The 20486-nt window shown below is 35.2% G+C and overlaps 1 protein-coding gene across 6 annotated transcripts in view; it reads right to left on the bottom strand.

Annotated features, from left to right (window-relative positions):
• IQCM (IQ motif containing M) overlaps positions 1 to 20486 on the bottom strand; it is a 437801-nt gene that overhangs the window by 271864 nt on the left and 145451 nt on the right. For 5 of the 6 annotated variants that reach the window (XR_008549806.1, XR_008549805.1, XM_054689961.1 and 2 more), the window contains 2 exons: positions 16360 to 16418; positions 529 to 739 (listed from right to left, as the gene is read on the bottom strand). Coding sequence is in view for 4 of the 6 variants with exons in the window: in XM_054689961.1 (XP_054545936.1) it covers positions 529 to 739; positions 16360 to 16418 (270 nt within the window). In the remaining 2 variants the exon portion in view is untranslated. The remainder of the gene's footprint in view (positions 1 to 528; positions 740 to 16359; positions 16419 to 20486) is intronic. The other variant, XM_037496397.2, reaches the window with a different exon arrangement.

The following is a 20486-nucleotide window of genomic DNA, read 5'->3' as shown; positions in this document are numbered from 1 at the left end:
ACAAGCTTAATCAATCTAACTATAATTGCTTAGTAAAGATACTATAAGCACATATTCTTGGTCAACCACATTACTGAATCTGTTTTCTTTCAATGCACTCTGCAAAATATTAGTAGCAGCTCCTGATTGCAACAGACTTGGGGCTTCTCCATAGAAATGCAGCTGGGTCTTTTCACATCGTCTCTCTTATGTGCATATAACCCAATTGACTCTATAGTGTCATGTGGGAGTTTTATATAGCCTCAACTTTTGGCAGGTAACTCCAATGTCCATTTTGAGTCTAATTGAAGGCCATCATTTTGCAATGACTATTGAACACTATTGTTACCAGAATGGCCTAATATTTTAATGACTCTGAAATCAGACAGACAGGTTTGATTCTCAAAATATGAGTATGTCACTGACCAGATGAATAGCAAAAAATGTAGACAGAACTTTAGAAAAATCATGGATATATTGACCAGATGATTATGCAAAATTATGCTTAATTAGAGTCTATGTAAATTTTAAATACATTATAACATTTACCATAAACTGTACCTTGATCATTAGTCTTCGGAATCTTTTGCGTTCAAGCCATCCTCTGACGAAGGCCTGCATGGTGGTGATCAGTTTGACTGTTTTTTTGTTAATACGTACTTTGCTCTTTTCCCAGAACACTTGGAAGATGTCTAAGTGTGGCCCAATCCTTTTAACTTTATTGTCAATTTTATCAACTTTACTTGGAACAGATTTCCCCCTAAAAAATAAAACATGAAACTTTCTATTATTGTTAATAATACAAATAGAGGCTTTTGAACACTTTTAAATTCATTTCCATGATGAATATATTAAAATAGGGAATGTATCATTTTTGTATAGAATTCACATATATCACCTGAAGACTAAATATGCCAGGACAAATATAATATGTATAAAATTAATCTCTGAAGAAAGGAAATCCAAAGGAAAGTATGCCACAACTATCCAAAAGAGCGATATAGTATCTAAGGAACAAAATATTTTCATATGACAGGAAGGGCAAGTAAGTTAAAATAAGTTTTCTGTCCTAGCAGCTATGTCAAATAAAAGAGTACTTCAAAATTATTTGGCACTGACTCTGTTTACCAAACATCATGTGAAAATTAATTTTGATGTCCAAATACACTCTACTGAGAGGTACGGTGGTGTATCCCACAGTATTAGACCATTCTGGTAGTCTAACCCACAGACAGACCAGCTCCTGGGGAATCTTTTATCTGCTTTTGCTTTTATAAATCTGTTGTATTTTTTTATATGGGAGTCACTTTTTTCAAAGTCTTCTTAAGTCTAAAGTCTAGTTTCCTTGCAATTTTTTGCATTCAAAAGTCCTGTTTTTCTTCTTAATGTTTTTTGTTTCTACGTCTCTCTTTCATAGCTGAAGTTCTACTGCAATGTTCAGGTAAGTTCACAAAGCAGAGCCAAGTCTTTCCCTAAAAATGTATTTCAGGGGCCTCCCTGGTGGCGCAAGAGGTTAAGCACAGCACTATGAAGCAATCCGCAGCCTCTGCAGCACGAGTCCAATCCCCGGCCGACCAGGGAGCAACCCACATGGCGCAGCAGACCTCTGCTGTCTTGCCTGCTGCTCCCCTCAGCAGTGTATTTCATTCAGTCAGCCTATTCTGTTTCCAACTCTGTCTCTGGTGAATCCTCTCACCGCCCCCCCCCCCATATCTCTGGCCTGTACCCCAGCTCCCATATGCATAAATAAATAAATCTTTAAAAAATGTATTTTATATTTAGACCTCTGAATGCCAACTTTCTCAACTCCTAGAGTGAATATCAATGACTCTGCTTCTGCTTTTTGTTCCCTCTGAGACTTTTTCAATGTCTGCATTAAGTTGGATTATTTTTGAGGTCAATGACAGTAAACCACGCACCCACAGCCATGACATTCTGCTCTAGCAAAGAGGCCACATCTGGCACAGCAGCTACAATAGGAATTACTCTGCATTAAGCTAATACTTGAGTCTTGTTCTGTTTTGTTCACAGCCATTGTTTTTCTTTCCTTGGTGGCTGAAATATTGGGTGTCTGATTCTGCATATTTGACAGTCATCTAGTCTCTGCTGGATGACAAATGATAGGAAACCCCGGGTGTCCTTTTTTTTTTTTATTATTATTATTTTTTTAATAATAAATTTTATTTTTATATTCCCCATACAATTGCAGCCCCCCATTCTGACCCCAATCCCTCCCCTCCCACCCCCGCCCCCCTAAAAGTGTCTCTGGTTCGTAGTTTTTTGTTGATTTTGATTTTCACTTTCTTATAGTTACTCGTTTTCCTGGTCCCTTATTTAAGTTTTCTAGATTCCTGCTATGAGTGAGACCATCCGGTATTTTTCTTTTTCTTTTTGGCTTATTTCGCTGAGCATGATCCCTTCCAGTGCCATCCATGTTGCTGCAAATTGCATGTGTTTATCTTTTTTGAATGCAGAGTAATATTCCATGGTATATATGTACCACATCTTCTTGATCCAGTCATCTATTTCCGGGTGTCTTTTTCATTTATCTTTTCTATTAGTTTGTCTTGAAGCTTCTCATATTTTCTGAAAGGATGCCATATCTCCTGTATTGTGTGTTGTTTGAAGATCAATATAGCTAAATTAATTTGAGAGAGAACTTTTTGCCCACTACATCAGCTCCAGATCAAGAGACTTTCATAAAAAGTATTCTTGCAGATGCTTTTTGACTTGGTGGCCTTCCTACACCCAAGCGTCCACGCTAAACAATGAGTTTTCTTGAAGCACAGAAAATTTTGGGCCATGTTTACTTTTGAATCATAGCTAAAGATACAAAACTGAGCCAGTTAGTACTCTTTGTGCCTATGTACTTAAATGAAAATAGTCCTTTCTTTATGTGCAAAATAAAGGAAGAAGCCAAATACAACATTCTTAAACTATACTTTTGTTTTTCTGTTTGGTTGGTTCATTCTTTCTCCAGAAAATGCTTGTAGATTCTTGAGTTAAAAATAGAGCACAAGGGACTATGGTGATGAAGAATATGACAATAGGAGAGCTTTATTAACCTTTTGGACAGACGTTTCTTATGTCATAACATCATATGATTCTAATTTTGCTAATTTTTTAATTTGGGTATCTTTATGTTTTAATCAATACCTCTTATTTATCTATATTAACAAAGTTGACCCAATAATAACCCAAGGTAACGATACTGAATCAAAACTTGCTCAAAGAGTTTTCCATTGTGAGTGCAACTTAACCAAGTTGCACTAAGAAAGCAACCCAGCAACTTCTCTACCCTTCATCATGAGTAAATGTATATGTATTATCTTACAAGGGAAAAAGGCATCTCTTACCCTGTAATAAACAAATACAGGCAATTCACTCTATCACTAATCTCCAAAAGAAATAGAATCTTAAAAAAAAAAGCTGTGCATACGAGGAAATCTATTATAGTTTTCATTTATGATGAAATTTTGAAATAAATATTTTTTAAATTGCATTATACCCAACACTATGAGGTCATGAAAGCGATACTTATGAAGACTGTGTAGTTTCTTCAGAAAGTGCTTATGATTTAAAAAAAATTATATCCAAAGAATGGAGATATTAAATTATATGTATTATATGACAGCTACATTACATTTTTTTAAAAGTCATATAGAAGGCCAGAAAGAAACATGCCAAAGTATGATTAGAGACTTGCTAATGCAGTGGTTCTGAAAGATGGCCTCAGAACCACCTAAGAAGTATTTTCAAGGAACTCCTGCTCAGGACCTGCCTTTATAGATTCTGATTAATTCCTCTAATAAAACCAACATAACTTTTAATTAAATGTTACATTGTAAAGGAAACTATAGTTGTAAAGAAAATTGATTGTTCATTTCTTCCTCTTTTGTTCAGATTTTCTGAAATAGACCAATGCTCATTGTATTAAAAAAAGGAAAGTATAATTAAATTCATCAGTGACATTAGTAGCAGCAATCTTTTATTAAGTGTTTACTTCAGACCAATTTTCTCCTTTAATCCTCAAAATCACCTCATTGGGTAAATGTCACTATTCTAATTTTATATAACTGATGCTTAGAGAAATTTTGTGACTTCCCAAGATTATGAAGTCGTAATTAGCACAGTCAAAATTCAAAGCCCTCCTTGTCTTGCATGTGATAGAATCATGAAAGGAAAAATTATGTCATACTTCAGAAAGGTTGGCATTGACAATCTCCAAACCTCGAGGGTTGGGATAATTTAGGGGATTAACTTTAGATTTTTGTCCTTTTGTTTTAAATAGTACTGAAAAGATACAGTCATACCATATATACTGACTCCATTACAGAAATGGTCAACTTCCTACAAGGATTAAATGAGCAGAAAATAGATCAGATCTGGGAAATATATTGTGACTGTGACATATATGACGATCAAGTAACCACCTCTGACTTAGGAATCAGTAAGAACTATCCTGTGCTTACTCACAAATGTAATTATTTTCTTCTTTTAATTTTTTGAAGTAACACTGAATCATATATTATATAGGTGTCCATCATTATAAACCAATACTTGCATGTGAATATATCACATTATGTTCAGCACCAAAATTCTAATTCTGTCTTTCAACCACACAACTGACATCCATTTCCCCATTTATTCACAGATATCTGAGGCACAATAATCAATTTTATAGATTCTTAGCACTAAAGAGTCTCTAAAAAACTCTTTTAAAAAATATTTATGAAGGAAGGAATGCTTTCACCACTGAAGATACTTCCCCTAGTCTTGAAGCCAATTCTTAATGTCACCCTAATAAAGGTGGAAAGACCAGGTCTGAATAGCTAAATTTGATGTTTTCACTCGATGTTTGACAAATCTATGACCAAGATTTTAAAAACCTAACAGTTTTCTGTGAGAAGAAATCATTAAGCAAGATTATATGTGAGAAAAGATAGAATAAGTTAATTAGTAAGTTAATCATGTCTGAACATTAGACACTGAGCTTGGCAAATATTTGAACAGGGAATTTCCTTTCAACTGCTAACGCTTATATGATAATATATATTAAACACTAAATCAGTTTTAGAGTTTGGTTCAGATATTGCTACTAATTAGTTTTGGCTGATATTGAAGTATTTTGTATGCTCCATTTATAAAAGCACTGTTTGCCCATCTGTTCATAGGTTGAAAGTGATTAAAGGATACTTATTTTGGCTGTTGTAAAAGCCAAATACTTTTTAAGCTGCAAATATGTGACAAAACTAGTTCAGGTTGCCAAGTTCAGAAATATATTAAAAGAGATTTGTGATGCCTCCCTCCCCCAATTCCGCTTCCAACCTGCATTATCAAAAAGTAAATATCACCACTTTCTTGATTAGACTAGCATGCCTGCTTTGTCCAAATGCTTGGCAATTTAGTTATAATTTATACAATTTACTCTGATTTGGATCCTCTGCTAGCTACCAAGCTGTGTCGAGGGCTTTCGTTTCCTGTACGTGCAGCCTTGAAGCAGAAACATGTGATCCCACGTGCTTTGAATACCCAATTTGAAAGCAAAGTGGGTGACAAGTAAAGCAACTTTGCAGCCTGCTTTTATCCCCAACATGAGGTCTGTTCAGTTTGAAAACAATGCATTAAATTCAGCATGGGTGATATAGATTTTTAAAAACAGGGATGTAACATATTCCATGAAATTCATATTTTTGTCCCAATATTATTTTAGTACTCCATTTCCAAATCTTCCCCAGGGTTTAGTGCTTCATGCTAGCAAAACCTGTTCACTTCACACCTCAGAGCAGGGTTCCTGGGGCTGTGGAGAATAAGCTCCCCCTGAAGTGAAAGATAACACCACTTTAATTCAGGCCAGTTTTTAAAGAGTTTAAATATCTGAATAAGACATATTTTCTTCTGTGCTTCTACACTCCTTTTGTACACTGATCAATCCTCACAAGGCTAGCCTGCCCCAACATCTCCCCAAAAACAAATGCCCTCCTGTTTTTGGCAGTTTCCATTTTCCGAGCCATCTCTTTAACTAGATCATATAAAAGGGTGGAGGCTGATGGGCTATTTATGACCTCCAAGGATATGCGCCTCAGTTCACTATCTTAAATTCTCCAGCAAGCACTTATCCCAAAATGCAAATGATAGGATAGGAAGGCGCTCTTTCCCCATCTCCAAAGATTTTCACATTTTTTCATGGAAAACTTTTGATTTTCTTTTGAAGCAATCCTTCCAGACCTGGATGTCATAGCTACTAAAAGATGGGATTTGGTAGTGTGACTGCTGCCTGGTACAATTTTCCAACAGCTTTTCCTCAAAACAAAACAGAGACTTTTAAATTCCAAATTGAGTTCAAAAAACATAATTATTCTTTCCCTCTTAGCACAGATAAACATTTTGGAAAAGCACTATTTATTATGAATTAAACTGCAATTATCATTTCACATAATAGAAAAGCAAACGCAAAAGCAGAAAGGAAATACTGTTTGTGTTCCAATTTAATTGCTTCTGACTTTATGGTCAAGGTAATCTAGGATACAGTTTCAGGGAATTCTCTTTAATCCAAACATTTGTACCTACATGTTTTATCTGTGGGGCGCAGAAATAAATTGCCCTTGAAGACAAGTGAAATGACTACGGTGTAGGCCAAAGGTGAAATGTGAACTGAATTTTCTGTGGCCCAGCGACCAGAGTTGTCAATTTTTATGAGTTTATCTACAGAACAGAGAGCACAATAACTTGTCCACTCTTTCTCCCAATATAGTAATGTATTTCTCTTGGGGGAGCCTTCTGCTCCCAGCCCAAATTTTAGTTAGTCATGGAGGAGAGCCAGCTGCACCCACTGCTACCCTTCTCTCTCATGTCTGCTCGGAAAGGACAGATGATGAAGACTGGTGCCTATTTATTCTCTGATCCTAGAATAAGGCTTTAGATAATTAAATTTCCACCATTTAGATGACTCCAAAAACAATTTCTGATACTACCCACAATATTTTCTTCCCAACCACACATGTGCTTTAAAAACTGTCATTTCCAGGTATTAGGGAAACCTTCAAAGAGGCACACACAGAATGATGGCCAGACAACAGTAGGCTCCCTATTAGAAAAGCAGGAAATGTGGACAGTCTTTAGAGCAAGCTGCCGTAGAGAGATATGGGACTTTACAGAACCCGACCCCAAAGCTGCTACGGCCCTACTCCCTTACTACAAGCTCTCCATGAAGAAGTAATTGAAAATCTAATTTGTCCTGCTTGAGACATTCATTCATCCTCATTTTACTTGTGGGTAGGATTATTAAGAATTAAAGACAAGAATGCATGTATGTTCTTCCTCCTGTTATTCTGCTTGCTGCTCTTCAGACAGTTCCCTTCTGGTCCTTTGTAGGAGTCACACTGACACAAGACCTCCCCCTGGAAGCAGCCTCAGGCATTCGTTTTCCCCATTACAGAGTCCATGTGGTCAGTTTTTCCTTACTCACTAGTGCATCCTTCAGCAGATACTAGTGGCATTATGCCATCCACACATACACGTGAGGAATAAACTCAAGAATTCTCTAGGTTGCCAGTTATCTCTATTCCTAGGAAGAAAACAGAAGTCCCCAACTCATCCTGTAGCATAAGCCAACATACTCTCATTCAGCTTTACCACTGCACTGATGCAGCGCAGCCATCCCCAGCACCTAGTTACTCTGTGTCCTCCTTGGGATGCCTGTCCACACCACGTGATGCTGACCAACGTCAGACTCCAGGCTTGTTCAGAGATCGAGGTACTGACAGGCCATGACCAACCCTAACCCTGTGTGGGCATACAGCTCTCCTGAACAGAAGCCTTGCATAAGAAGGAAAGTAGTAGAGGAATGACACCAAAACTCCATTATTAACAGTAAGAAGTTCAAAATCGTTGGCCATAGTCATAAGCAAGGGACGGATGGTTTGTGAGGATGCAGTAGACATTCCAAAGGCCAGGGGAGGAGTCAAAGCAGGAAAACTGGGGAAAACAGAAAATCAAAATAGGTGACGCATCAAATATCATAAGAGGGAAAAGAAAATGATAGCTGAGGTAGTTACTTGACCTCACCTCTGCTTTCCGCTTCTATACCACTGAGAACAGTCCTGAGGAAGGTGGGCTGAGAAGGCTCAAAGTAGAAGTGAATTCTAACCTTAAGTGTGTAAGTTTGGAGATGCTAGCATTTTCCAGGATATACAGTTCTCCAGCAGCTATTTTCCCAGGTTTCTCCATCTCACTAGATGGCCCCCAGGTGCCATCAGGATGATTTACCACAGCGTTCTCTAGATAACCCCAGCAAAAAGCAAGTAAGTCACCTTCGGAATTCACAGGACTGACAGGGGATGGGAGGAATAAAAATACCAGGCAAAGCCAAATATACCCATTAGTTTGCTACTTACATGGCCTGAGGACCAGCAGAAAAAACATCACCTGGAGCTTACTGGAAATTCATTATCTCAAGCTGTATTGATTTCACTTTGTTTAAGAAAAGTGACCATCAGTCTAAAAAGGATAGCAAAAATACTAATAGGAGAGACCTGAAGGTCTCTGATTTTAAGGAAAGATCTCAAACAAAATTAAAGCTACTTTTACATTAGGCATTTTACTTTAAAAAACAATAAACCCCAGAAAAATGGTTTTTGGCTCTTCTGATTGAACTGAAATTGCTCAGCTTTCTTTGAAAAGCTCACCATGAATTTCCTTTCCCTTAAGAAAAATTTCAGGTTTTCTCAACTGTATTTTCATCGTATGGATTTGTAACTATCTTCTGAAACTTAGAGAGTCTTAACAATTTCAAATTTTACCATTTACATTGAAGCATGATATGAAATCAAAAACTTTATCCAGACATTAAACATTTTTATAAGTGCTTATCTATGAAAACTACGGTGTATGAATGTCAGAGGAGGTGTGCAGGAAATGGATATTTATAACAGATATGTAAAACCAAGGAAAAAGACCATTTCACTCTTAAAAATATATAAATATATCAGTTAGGAATCCCAAAATAAGATCAAATAGCCACTGTGTGAACTTTGAAACCTTGTAAATTCAGCCCAAATGTGTTAGAGTTGAGCACTACAGTTTCATTTAGCACCGCTGCTAACAAAAAATCTTATGTACGCCTATACACATATTTGAATAAGCAAATGTCCTTAACCAAGCACTACTATGCCATTTTTCTTCTCCTTCTAAATTCTGAGATCTACACATGAAAATAAGATGGAAATAAAAATAGAAATGTGAACACTTGCCTCTTATCTGATCATTGAGATTAGGATAGAAATAACCAATACTAACTTTATCAGACAAGAGAGTCCATTCCCTACCACAGATAGGAACGGGTGCTCAAATTTGCAGTTATATTAAATCATGTGCAGCAGCAGCATTTTAGTTTGCTTACCTTCCCATCCCCACCTTTTAACAGCCAAGTGACTGCCTCCTTAAAAAACACTGCTGAGTGGGTGCATAAACTGGTCCTATTTGCCAATTGTAGAGAGTTCCCGCAAACCTTGTGGGTATGTGTAAATGAATTCCATCTTTTTTTTTCCCTTTCCCTATAACAAACTCTCTTGTATTTACTGAAGCCTGGCAATGGTAATAAATGTGTGACATATTTTTACTCTTGAAATGCAAAAGTACTTTAGAAATTGGCCAGAACCAGATTGAAGTTGACTGATGACTGATGGAAGGTTATAATATACTCTGCCTCATGCAGACTTTAGAAAATCTCTAACTGAAAATATATGGGAAATTCCTCTCTAACAGGAAAAAACCCTTTAGATCAAGTCTTTTAAAAAATCTAACATTTGGATTCTAAATTTTCATGGAATTTCTCTTCTAAAAATGATGCAGGATATAAAATAAAATCTTAACAGTATTTCAATTAAATATTTTCAATTAAATGTCTGTATATGTAATATATATACACAACTGTATACAAATTTATTTTGTTCAATGTTTTTCTTTATTTTCATTGTTTTGCTTTTTTCAGAGCTCTTTTTTTCTCTAGATTTCTAGGCTAGCAATAGTTTTTAATCCCTAGAGCCACTTAGATGTGCTAATTCATTAAATAGTTTCAGTCTAGTTCTCTTAAGTAATCATCAGAAAGATTAAAATTTTAGATATGAAAGGCATAAAAACAGCATAATTGAGTAAGAATACTGTGAGTTGAGGGTTGGATTCTAGTAGTATAGAATTACTTCTGTTTTTTTGTTTTTTTACTTTTATGATCTTGAAGAAATCTCAATCTTTCTGAATCTCAATTTAGTCAACTGCAAAATAAAAGGATTGAATCAAGTGATCTCAACTCCCCTTCAGTCATCATTCTCTAAAATAACCCTGCAAAAATTAGCTAGATATCCCTGAAAAACTTTGCCACAGTTCTTTATGCTTGCAACAGATGGTAGACTGCACAGGAAAATGTTTAGCTGAATTCATATTAGCTGACTGGCTCCAGGAAAATACCTACAATAAACACTCATATTTAAAACTGTATAATTTTTTATCACTTAAAGGGCTGGACTAAATGTTAATTTAATTACATCTATAAGGAATAAAGATTTCCCAACCAAACTAACCTGGTAAATAATATTTACAGGAAAAAGATAAGCAGAAAAATTGTTTTTTAAACCACCAAAAACTTTGAAAATAATTTACATGTTACAATTATTTTTTTTTTCATTAAACCAAGTCTTTTGTGGAAAGGTTTTTGATAACAATTTTAAATTCAGATTTCTGTTAATTCTTTTGTCAATTTTGGTATCTTGCCCTTTTTCAAAGAGTTTGTCCCTTGACCTTACTTGTTGAATGTAGATGACATGAAGTTACTCATATATTCTATTGCTCTTTTAATGTCTACAGAAAATATAGTATTGCTACCTCTTCCATTTTTAATACTGGTAATTTACATATCTTCCTTTTATTTAATCAGTTGTATTACAGGCTTACAAATTTTATTAATCTTTCCAAAGAACTAGCTTCTGACTTTAATGTTTTATTATTTCTGTTTTGTATTTCATTGCTTTTTGTTCTTATCTCCATACACACTTTAAAAGAATGTATATTTTATAGCTGTTAAATGTGCTCTACAAATGTCAATTAGAAAAAATTAATTGCTCAGTATTTATTCTTTTTACTAATTTTTCTATCAATTACCAAAAGACACATGTAATAAAATTTCCAGTGATATAATGGAGTTGTCCAATTTATTCTTTAATTCTGTCAGTTTTATGCTTTATGTTGAAGCTGTATTTATTACTAAGATACACACATTTTATTATCTAATTCTGAATAATTGGCCCTTTTACAAAAGTTATGAACTATTCTTTTTAGCTCTGGAAATAGTCTTTCAGGTCAATATTTATATTAATATAGCCACTTTCTGCTTGTTTTTAATTATCATTTTTTTAAAATATTGGTACAGTTAGGTTAAAGTACCCCATTTTTCTTTTTTTTTTAATTATTCACTCCATATAATTCCCCTTTCCTGTTTTCTGCTTAAATTGGTGTTCCATTTTAATTTTTCTATTACCTTAGGGTTTACCTCTTTTGTTTTGTTTTTTTAAAGATTTATTTATTTATGCATACAAGAACTGGGGTACAGGCCAGAGGTGTGGGGGGTAAGAGGATTCATCAAGGACAAAGTGGGGAGCAGAATAGGCAAATTGACTGAAATACACTGCTCAGGGGAGCAGTGGGCAAGTTAGGAGAGGTCTGCTGCACCATGTAGATACCTCCCTGGTCCGAGATCGAACTGGTGCTGCAGTGGCTGCGGATAGCTTCATAGGTTGTGTCTTCACCCCTTACGCCACCAGGGAGGCCTGGGTTTACCTCTTTTGTATTGGTGGTAGGTCTGGAAATTCCCATCATACAAAGATTTAATAACACTACACATAAAATAATTTTATGACAGTATAACTCCAACTTTTTTGCTATTGTCATATATATTTGCATCTTTCTAGCTTATCAGTAACATAATTTTATCATTTTGCCCTTAATATTGATCAACATATATTTCCATTTTCATTGCTTTTTAATTCTTCATATAAATTTGAATTTCCCATCAGGTGTCATTTTCTTTCAGCATGAAGAGTTCCCTTTAACATTTCTGAAGTACAGATGAGCTGGTAATAAAAGCTTGTTTCTTTAATTTAGCTGAAAATGTCTTTTTTTTTTCATCTTCAATGTTGCGGGATGGTTTCACTAGATATAATATTAGTAATTGATAATTTTTTCCCTCACAGTGCTTTAGGTATATAATTTCATTGCTTCTCAATTCCATTATTTTTGAGGAGACAGTCACCATTCTTAGAACTGTAACCCTCTGGACAATGTATAGTTTTCCCCTTTGTTTATTTCCTAGGTCTTATCTTTGCTTTTGATTCTCAACTCTCACTTTAACGGTAATGTTAACCCTATACATTTAAGCAAATATTGATAGTTAGGTTTAAGTTTAAATTTTCTTATTTGAATTTGACCATCATGCACGTCCATGTGGTTTTATTTGTATTTATATTGCATACTATGTGATGCTCTTCCTGGAGATGTAAAGATATTTTTCATTAAATTTGGGAAAAATTCATCAATTATTTCTTCAACTACTTTTCTGTTTTATACTGTTTTCTTCTCTTTCTGAGACTGCAACTTAGTATGGCAGGCCATTCAATATTAACATAAGGAAACTTGGGCTCTGTTTTTTTTCCTCAATTATTATTTTCTTTTTCTTTTTTTCAGATTAAGTTCTACAAGTTTAATGACTCTTTTTCTAGTACCTTCTCTAATCTGTCATTCAACCCATCCAATGACATTTTCATTTCATGTATTGTATTATCACTGACTGAATTTTTATTTAAATTTTGTAATTACTACTTCTGTCTTAACATTCTCTGTTATTATGAACATCTTTTTTTCTTTAAGTTCTTGAGCATTCATAGTACTGGTCCATAAAACCCTTCTCAGCTAATTCTACAATGTGCAATATCTTTTTCTTTGATTCAAGGCAGGTTTTCCTATTTCCAACATGCCTATTATCTTATTTATTGTGTGCTAAACACTGCATCGTAAAGACTCTGGCTTCTGTTATTATCCTTGAAGGAAATTAATTTCTTTTTAATTCTAGATGGTGACTAAAATACTGGTTTAACACCTTGAATGTACTGAGGCTTGTTTTCATGCTTTGAAGAGATGAATTGGTTTGTTTTGCTGTTAGGTCTAAGCTGAATCCCTTAGTCCTGGAACACAGTCTTGACTCCTTTGGTGTTGGCTTTCTAAGATTTCCATGAAAAGTCTGGTGTTTACTAAGGCCTTATCACATGGTAGAAATTTTAAACTCCAATTTTTGTCTCTATCCTCGGTAAATAGCACAAAAACTCTGCTCACTTCTATCAGACTTAAGTTGTCACTTTAAGCTTGAAGTCTGCCTTACGCGTGCCCAGTTCTAGGGTGAGCCAAGGATTTGAGAATTTATATGTAGGCTTCCATTTCCTCCCTTTGTGGCTCTCTTTTCTGTGAGCTGCCCTAGTCACTGTCTGGTCATTTTGGCAGCCCCACCTCTGCTTCTGACATCCCACAGCAACCACACTCAGCTACCTGCCTGACAGCCAACTGTCTCACTGGGGAATGATAACCTGGGGAAAACTGGGTAGTAGGGCTCTCCCCCAATTGCAGTTTCTTTCAAGAAGTAAACAAATTCCCTCCAGTTTCTGTTTGCATGCCATCACTGTTCAGTGCCTTCAAGTATTAATTTTCTATTTTTCCAGTTTATTATTATTATCTGTGGTAAACTTAGCCAGAGACAAGCTACTCCACAATTATCAGGAATGGAATTCCTACAAGTAGTTTAAACTTAATTAACTTTCTCCAACTTATTTTGCACATTAACGTGAGCAAGATGTGACACTTCTATTTTACCTAGAGTCTAAAACCCAGACTAAGTAAGGATGTAAAGGTACAATAGTACTAAAAAAGGTATTTAGGCTTTAAATTTCCTAAATGTGCAGCATCTATACATCTATACAGCATCTATACAGCTACAGACTGTCCTTACCACTAAAATAGCAGGGGCTGAATGCCTGTTGTTAAATGAATAAACTAAAAAAGAATAGTTCTCAACAGGACAAGACAGAAATCTGCTTTTTTCTTTTGCTCTGGAAATTTTTCATTTAAATTATATTTTCTGGGGCCTCCCCGGTGGCGCAGCGGTTGAGCGCTGGGTTGTGAAGCTGCCCGCAGCCTCTGCAGCGCCGGTTCAATCCCCGGCTGCTCCCCGGCCACCAGAGGAGGGTCCCACGTGGCGCGCAGACCTCTCCTGCCACCCGCTGCTCCCCTCAGCAGTGTACTTCCGTCCTTCTGCCTGTTCTGTTCCCCGCTCTGGCTCTGGTGGATTCTCTCACCCTCCCGCGCTTCTGACTGTACCCAGTGCTTGTATAAATAAATAAAAATAAATCTTTAAAATAAATAAATAAATAAGGAGATTGACTTTGGAAAAAAAATAAATAAATAAATTATATTTTCTGGAATATGTATTCCAGGAATTGTGCCAAGAGCTTTAAACAGAAATCTAAACAGAATCAATAACCCCTACTTTCATAGAGCTGGAAATTTTAGTCAGAGATTGTTCTGGCACAATATAACGAAAAGTACATAGCAATGCTCTGAAATGAATGGAATAGGTTTGAGTCCAGTTCCATAACCAACTAGCAGGGTGATCCAAAGGGAAGTATTCAACTTGGGTTGTTTCGTCAGCCAAATGGTGATGATAAAAATACATCATTGTGGGCCTCCCTGGTGGCGCGAGGGGGTAAGCTCCACACTATGAAGCAATCCGCAGCCTCTGCAGCATGAGTTCGGACCCTGGCCGGCCATGGAGCAACCCACATGGTGAAGCAGACCTCTCCTGTCTCGCCCGCTGCTCCCCTCAGCAATGTATTTCAGTCAGTCTGCCTGTGATCTGTTCCCCGCTCTGTCTCTGATGGATCCTCTCGCCCCCTACCACCACCGCATCTCTGGCCCATACCCCAGCTCTTGTATGCATAAATAAATAAATCTTTAAAAAAATACATCATGGTGTCGCTATAGGAGTTAAATTAACATAACTAATACGAAGTTAAGTACATAATAAATACAGAATAAGGGAGATTGCTAAATTTATTAGGAGATTAGTTCTCATATATCAAATTTTAAATTGGATGTTTACATCTTGGATATTAAATAAATGTATTGGATCATTTTCATAGTTGTATGTGGCCTAGAGTCATCATAAATAGTGTAAATCCATAATAGTTCAACCTTAGAATAAGATGTATTTTGGAATTCAACTTCTTTTTCAAATTTTTAGAAAATTAATATAGCAAGTTCTACTATATGTTGTTAAATACTCAAATAGGATCTGAAGAGCATCCTGTGATCAAATTGTTGCTATTAATTAGTTAATATAGTTAACATTAATATGTATGCAAAACATGAAACAGGAAAATTAAAGACTATAAATAATCATTAACTGACAGCTCAGATAAGGTTTTGACACTAAGAGGTTTAGCACCACCTATGTATGGTACACTTTACCAACAACTGTCAGTTCTGGATATCTCTGAATTTTGGAATTGTGGTTGAGAGATTATGTGCCCACTATAGCCACAAATTTTAAGTAATTGGGGGGGGGGCTGATAAAAAAGGATGTCAGGCAAGTGAAGGCAATAATCGTCTGTTTACTGGGAGCAGGGGGGTAGATTCAAAATTGGATTCTTCTGAAAAACTTCCTGACTTCAAGATTTACCCTTATTAGTTATTTGCATCTATATTGCCTGGCCTAATAGTGTGCATCTAATCAGTAATAAAATAATACTTGGTGACTTAATTAGCAAATATAGACCAGTGAACAGGAAAACACCAAGTGTGATTATTTGTTCTTTTCAGATCCTTCACTTTTAACTTTCCACAATCCCTTCTTTCCATCACACTCTCTTACACAAAATCAATTTTTCACAAAAGCTCATCAACAAATTTGGTACATAAAATCACAAAGAAATCTAAGAATTCCACAGAGACATTGAAATCATGCTTTACAATAGCAAATTGTAACACCTATTTCTAACAAACAAAACAGCTGGAACATCATGCAGTATTGTTTACACTGCTTGCTCCAATCTACTAGAAGGTAAACTTCAGTCTGGTCTACTTAATGATCACTAATAAATTTGAATTATTTTTTTCTCCCTGCCTGAGTTGAGTTAAATGACCGCACTGAAAAAGAAAGGTTAAAAATGTGAGCTTTCAAAAACCTACACTTTTTAATCTTAGATACTTAAGTGGGCATTTGCATTGATAAGACCAAAAAAACAAGCATATTAAATTATACTTTCTGCTATTATATAAAAAATATACCTGGGTCGTGGCTTCAGTATTGGCTTGTCAGGCTGCAGGTCTCTTTTCAGAAAGCTTTTCTAGAATAAGAAAGAGTTGACATGAGTAAGAAAATAACTTGATCTGCAAAATTTTAATTCCATTGATGTTCTATTATATTATCAAACGGAGGGGAGAGTCCTGTTATATATCATCAACCTAAACACAGATGTAACTTTATAAGCATACTCAGAGGAATATGACTGCCGAACTTCCTACTGTATCGTTGGGCACCCAGGAACACAATTCTTACTCTACATTTCAGTAGAAAAATGTTCATGTAAATGTATTACACATGAGGATTTACTTATTCATTTATTCATTTGTCTTGTCTTATTAAAAAAGATTTAAATTTATAAAAATATACAAATAAAAATGCAAACAAGTAATAAAACCAGCTTAAAGGAAATACATGGGTAGAAAAATTATATCAAATATTTTCTGATACTGCTTGACGTGTTATACAGATTTGGATCTCAAATTCCTTTATCAAAATATTACAGACTGAATTGTATTCCCCAAAAATTCATATGGTGAATCCCTAATCCCCAGAGTGATTATATTTTAAGATAATGCTTTTCAGAAAGATTAAACAAGGTCATATGAGTGAGGCCCTAATCCAATAGAACCATGTCCTCATAAGAAAAGGAAGATCTTCCAGGAGCTTTCATGTACAGAGAAAGGGTCATGCGAGGACAAAGCAAGAAACAGTTTGCTGAAAGCCTAGGAAAGAGGCCTCAGAAGAAACCAGCTCTGGCCACATCTTGATCTTGAATGTTCAGCCTCCAGAAATATAGGAAAATAATTTTCAGTGGCATTTTGTTATGGCAGCCCTGGCAAACTAATACATGAAGTAATGAAGAAAGAGAAGCAAATATTTTCTGTGAAAAATTTCTCCCATGACTCCTTAAAGAGAAACCTGGTACAATGTAATCATCAGCTTTAACCACATCTCAACAATTACAACAAAGCGTTTAATACGGATTTTACTTATAAAATCCTTCAATATCTATTAGCAGAAAAAAAAAACAATTTTGGAAGATAAAACTCTACTAAAGACTTCAGAATAACTGGTAACCATTGCCTCTGGTTATTTGGCATGATCCAAAGGTTCGCTGATACTACAGGCATTGATACATTGTGCTTCCATTTCATAATCTGCTAAAGCAATTTTTTGCACACAATGGTTTTTGAAAATATAGTATCAGATAAAAGAAATCTGAGGTAATCATGATAAAAAAGGAAAATGATAATGAATTTTACTTCTGATGTTGTCGCTGTTGTTTACATCTTTGTTTCTACTCCAGGGGTTATAGGTTCAAGCTCTACAAATGTATATGTTCATGCCTTGTCCATGGACTATTGGTATTGTCTAGTCCCTCAGAACTATAAGAAATCAGTAACACAAGGTATCTTAGCTGTTGATATATAGTGTGCTCATGATGCTCCATGGAAAATGCATATTTTAGCCTTGCTTTTTAAGTGTCAAATAAGTATTTAACCATCAGTTGGCAACCTAAGTTAAAAAAACTCTTGTATAAAAATCTCAGAATATTTAGAGGATCATATCAATATAAATGTGAGCTATGGAAGAAAGTTCTGTTTGTACTGCAAAAATACTCAGTATTAAAATGGCACAAAATGGTTGTTTTAGATATTTTAAGCAAATCAAAAATCTCTCCTTTAGAGTAGGTTTCATTCTCTCTTATATTGCACTTTTAGATACAATCAAACTTGTAAATTATATTTTAATTTGGATTTCCTGCCATTTATTTCTTAAGATGACAGACTAACCTTTCTTCTATCGTTATGTTAGAATGCGACAATAACCTTGAGAACTGATTTGCATCATCTCTCAAGTATGTTATTTTAGAATCCCATGATCCTATTTTCTTTTTGGTTTTCTTTCAGTATACAGTCATCCTCAAGAATAATATCATACTTTTAAAATGTATGTGCAACATCTAGGGGATAATAAAGCATGATGCAGGACATATTTTTATGGTTTTTAATTTTTTTAAGGGTAGAAGGAAGTCCCATTTGCTTACTTTTGTTTTTGCTTCCTTTAACATTTGAATCCAATGTACAAAGACATCACTAAGCTCTTAGCAAGGAGTTACAGGCTATATTTTTTCTATGTATTCTATAGTTCCACGTCTTACATTCATGCGTTTATCTGTTTTGAATTTATTTTTGTGTATGGTGTGAGATGGTAGTCTAGTTTCATTCTCTTGCATGTGGCTGTCTAGTTCTCCCAATGCCAATCTACCTTCTCTCCATTGCATATTCTTAGCTCCTTTGTTATAAATTAGTTAGGACCTTTATTTGAAATGTTGCACTCAAGATATTCCATGGCATATTCATGACTACAAAAATACCGATGAAGACAAAAATCAGTTTTTAATGAACAGATTGCATACTTTTCCACAAACTGTGTTTGGTTAGAACACACTGTCTTTTTATGGCAACATTATTTACATTTGTCAACTTAATTTTTATACTGCCCTTTTGTTGACCAGCTGCCTGCATTAGCACATTCTCTATCATGCAGGGTGTCAAAAGTGAAAGCTGATAAGTAAAACGAGTTGCAGACAAACATTCTTAAGGATTTTCCTTACTAAGATATTTTCTGATTTTATCCAATTAATCTATTACAACTTCTTTGACTTTATAACCTCTGATTATCTTTCTTCATAACTAACATAAATAGAAATTGCTTTTTAGTCTCCTTTTTGCAGAGTCAAGAGCAGTCCTTCCTTTAAGAGCTACTGATTTTGGGGGGGGGGTTAGTTTTCTATATACTAATACTATGTAGTCAAATCCCAATTTCATTCTGCCTTGATGTTTCAACTTCAAAGTCTCAAAAACCTTAAACATCTTCCTCTACTCCTCAAAATCTTTTTTTTCTACCTCTTTCCTCTTTCTACCACCAAAGATGCTGCACCAGCTTCTTCAAGCTCCTGGTCTCTCCATGACAAGAGATGTGCAGTGACATGCCCTAAACACCTAGTTGAAGATGGAAGTCATTTATTAACCCCCAGTGTCAAACTTTCAAATTTTTTAACAATCTGTGTGAATTTATTCCAAACAACTTTTTAAACACCTTTTCCACACATATTTTCTCAAATCCCAAAATTGAACTGGTACCAAGTTTATTCCTGATAATTTATACATTATTACCCTTCAAGCTTATTTTAATATTTTTTCAGTTGGAGTTTGTTTGTTTTTTTTTAACATTGGTTTATAACTCTACATATGATTCAGAGGTTTATGTTCACACCTTTTCACATAAACATCACCACAGCACACTCACCACCAAGGCACCCACACATCTCCACCAGAGTCCAGTGGGGGCCCCCTGTCTTTGCTCTTCCTCTTTCCCTTCCCCCTCTGGTAAGCCTCAATTTTCAAATTTATTTTTAGAAACAACCATCAACTCCCTCAATTCCCCTCCTCTTTCCAAACTTCACATGGAATCATTTTTCTTTTTAACAATACAGCTAATTTCTCGTATAGTCTAATGATTAAATCATTGCATTGATTAACCAGAGATGAAAAATGGAAGAAAGGTTTTCATTTGCATCTTAATGAAAAACATTTCTATTACTACTATTAGAATGAAATTCTGGAATATGTCTCAAATAAAAAGTTAATGTTCCATTGACATACTATACCTCAATACTTAACCCCAAATGTGGTTAAAGGGTATTTTCTAAATAGCAATGATTTTCATAGTTTTAAACAGTTTTGTGACCTTACCAGAAGGATATATAAACACACCATTAAAGGTAAAATAAAAGGTTTGTTTAAAAAGAAGAAACTGTGAAGAAAAAAGCATTAAGAGTATATACATATAAAATTACACATTAAAACATGTGAAAATAAACTGAAAAGCTTTTTACTGCCAGGTTTGAATATTAACACTTGTGTTTCTCAAGCAGAAGTCAGTCATGTCACCAGCACCTTCTGTGAAATAACAGAGTTGCATTCCTTATAGTGCTACTGCTTCTAGCATAAGAAATGGTTTAAACAGAAAAATATCAATAACTTGCACACATGCAGAACCAGAAGGCACCACACACAAAATCCTGAGATTTTTCACATATCAA

This window comes from Talpa occidentalis, unplaced genomic scaffold (genome assembly GCF_014898055.3).
Source record: "Talpa occidentalis isolate TD23 unplaced genomic scaffold, MPIMG_talOcc4v2.1 talOcc4.8, whole genome shotgun sequence".
In the NCBI taxonomy this organism is placed as follows: Eukaryota; Metazoa; Chordata; class Mammalia; order Eulipotyphla; family Talpidae; genus Talpa; species Talpa occidentalis.
Note: the sequence above shows the minus strand (reverse complement) of the source record. Positions and strands in the feature narration are given on the sequence as shown.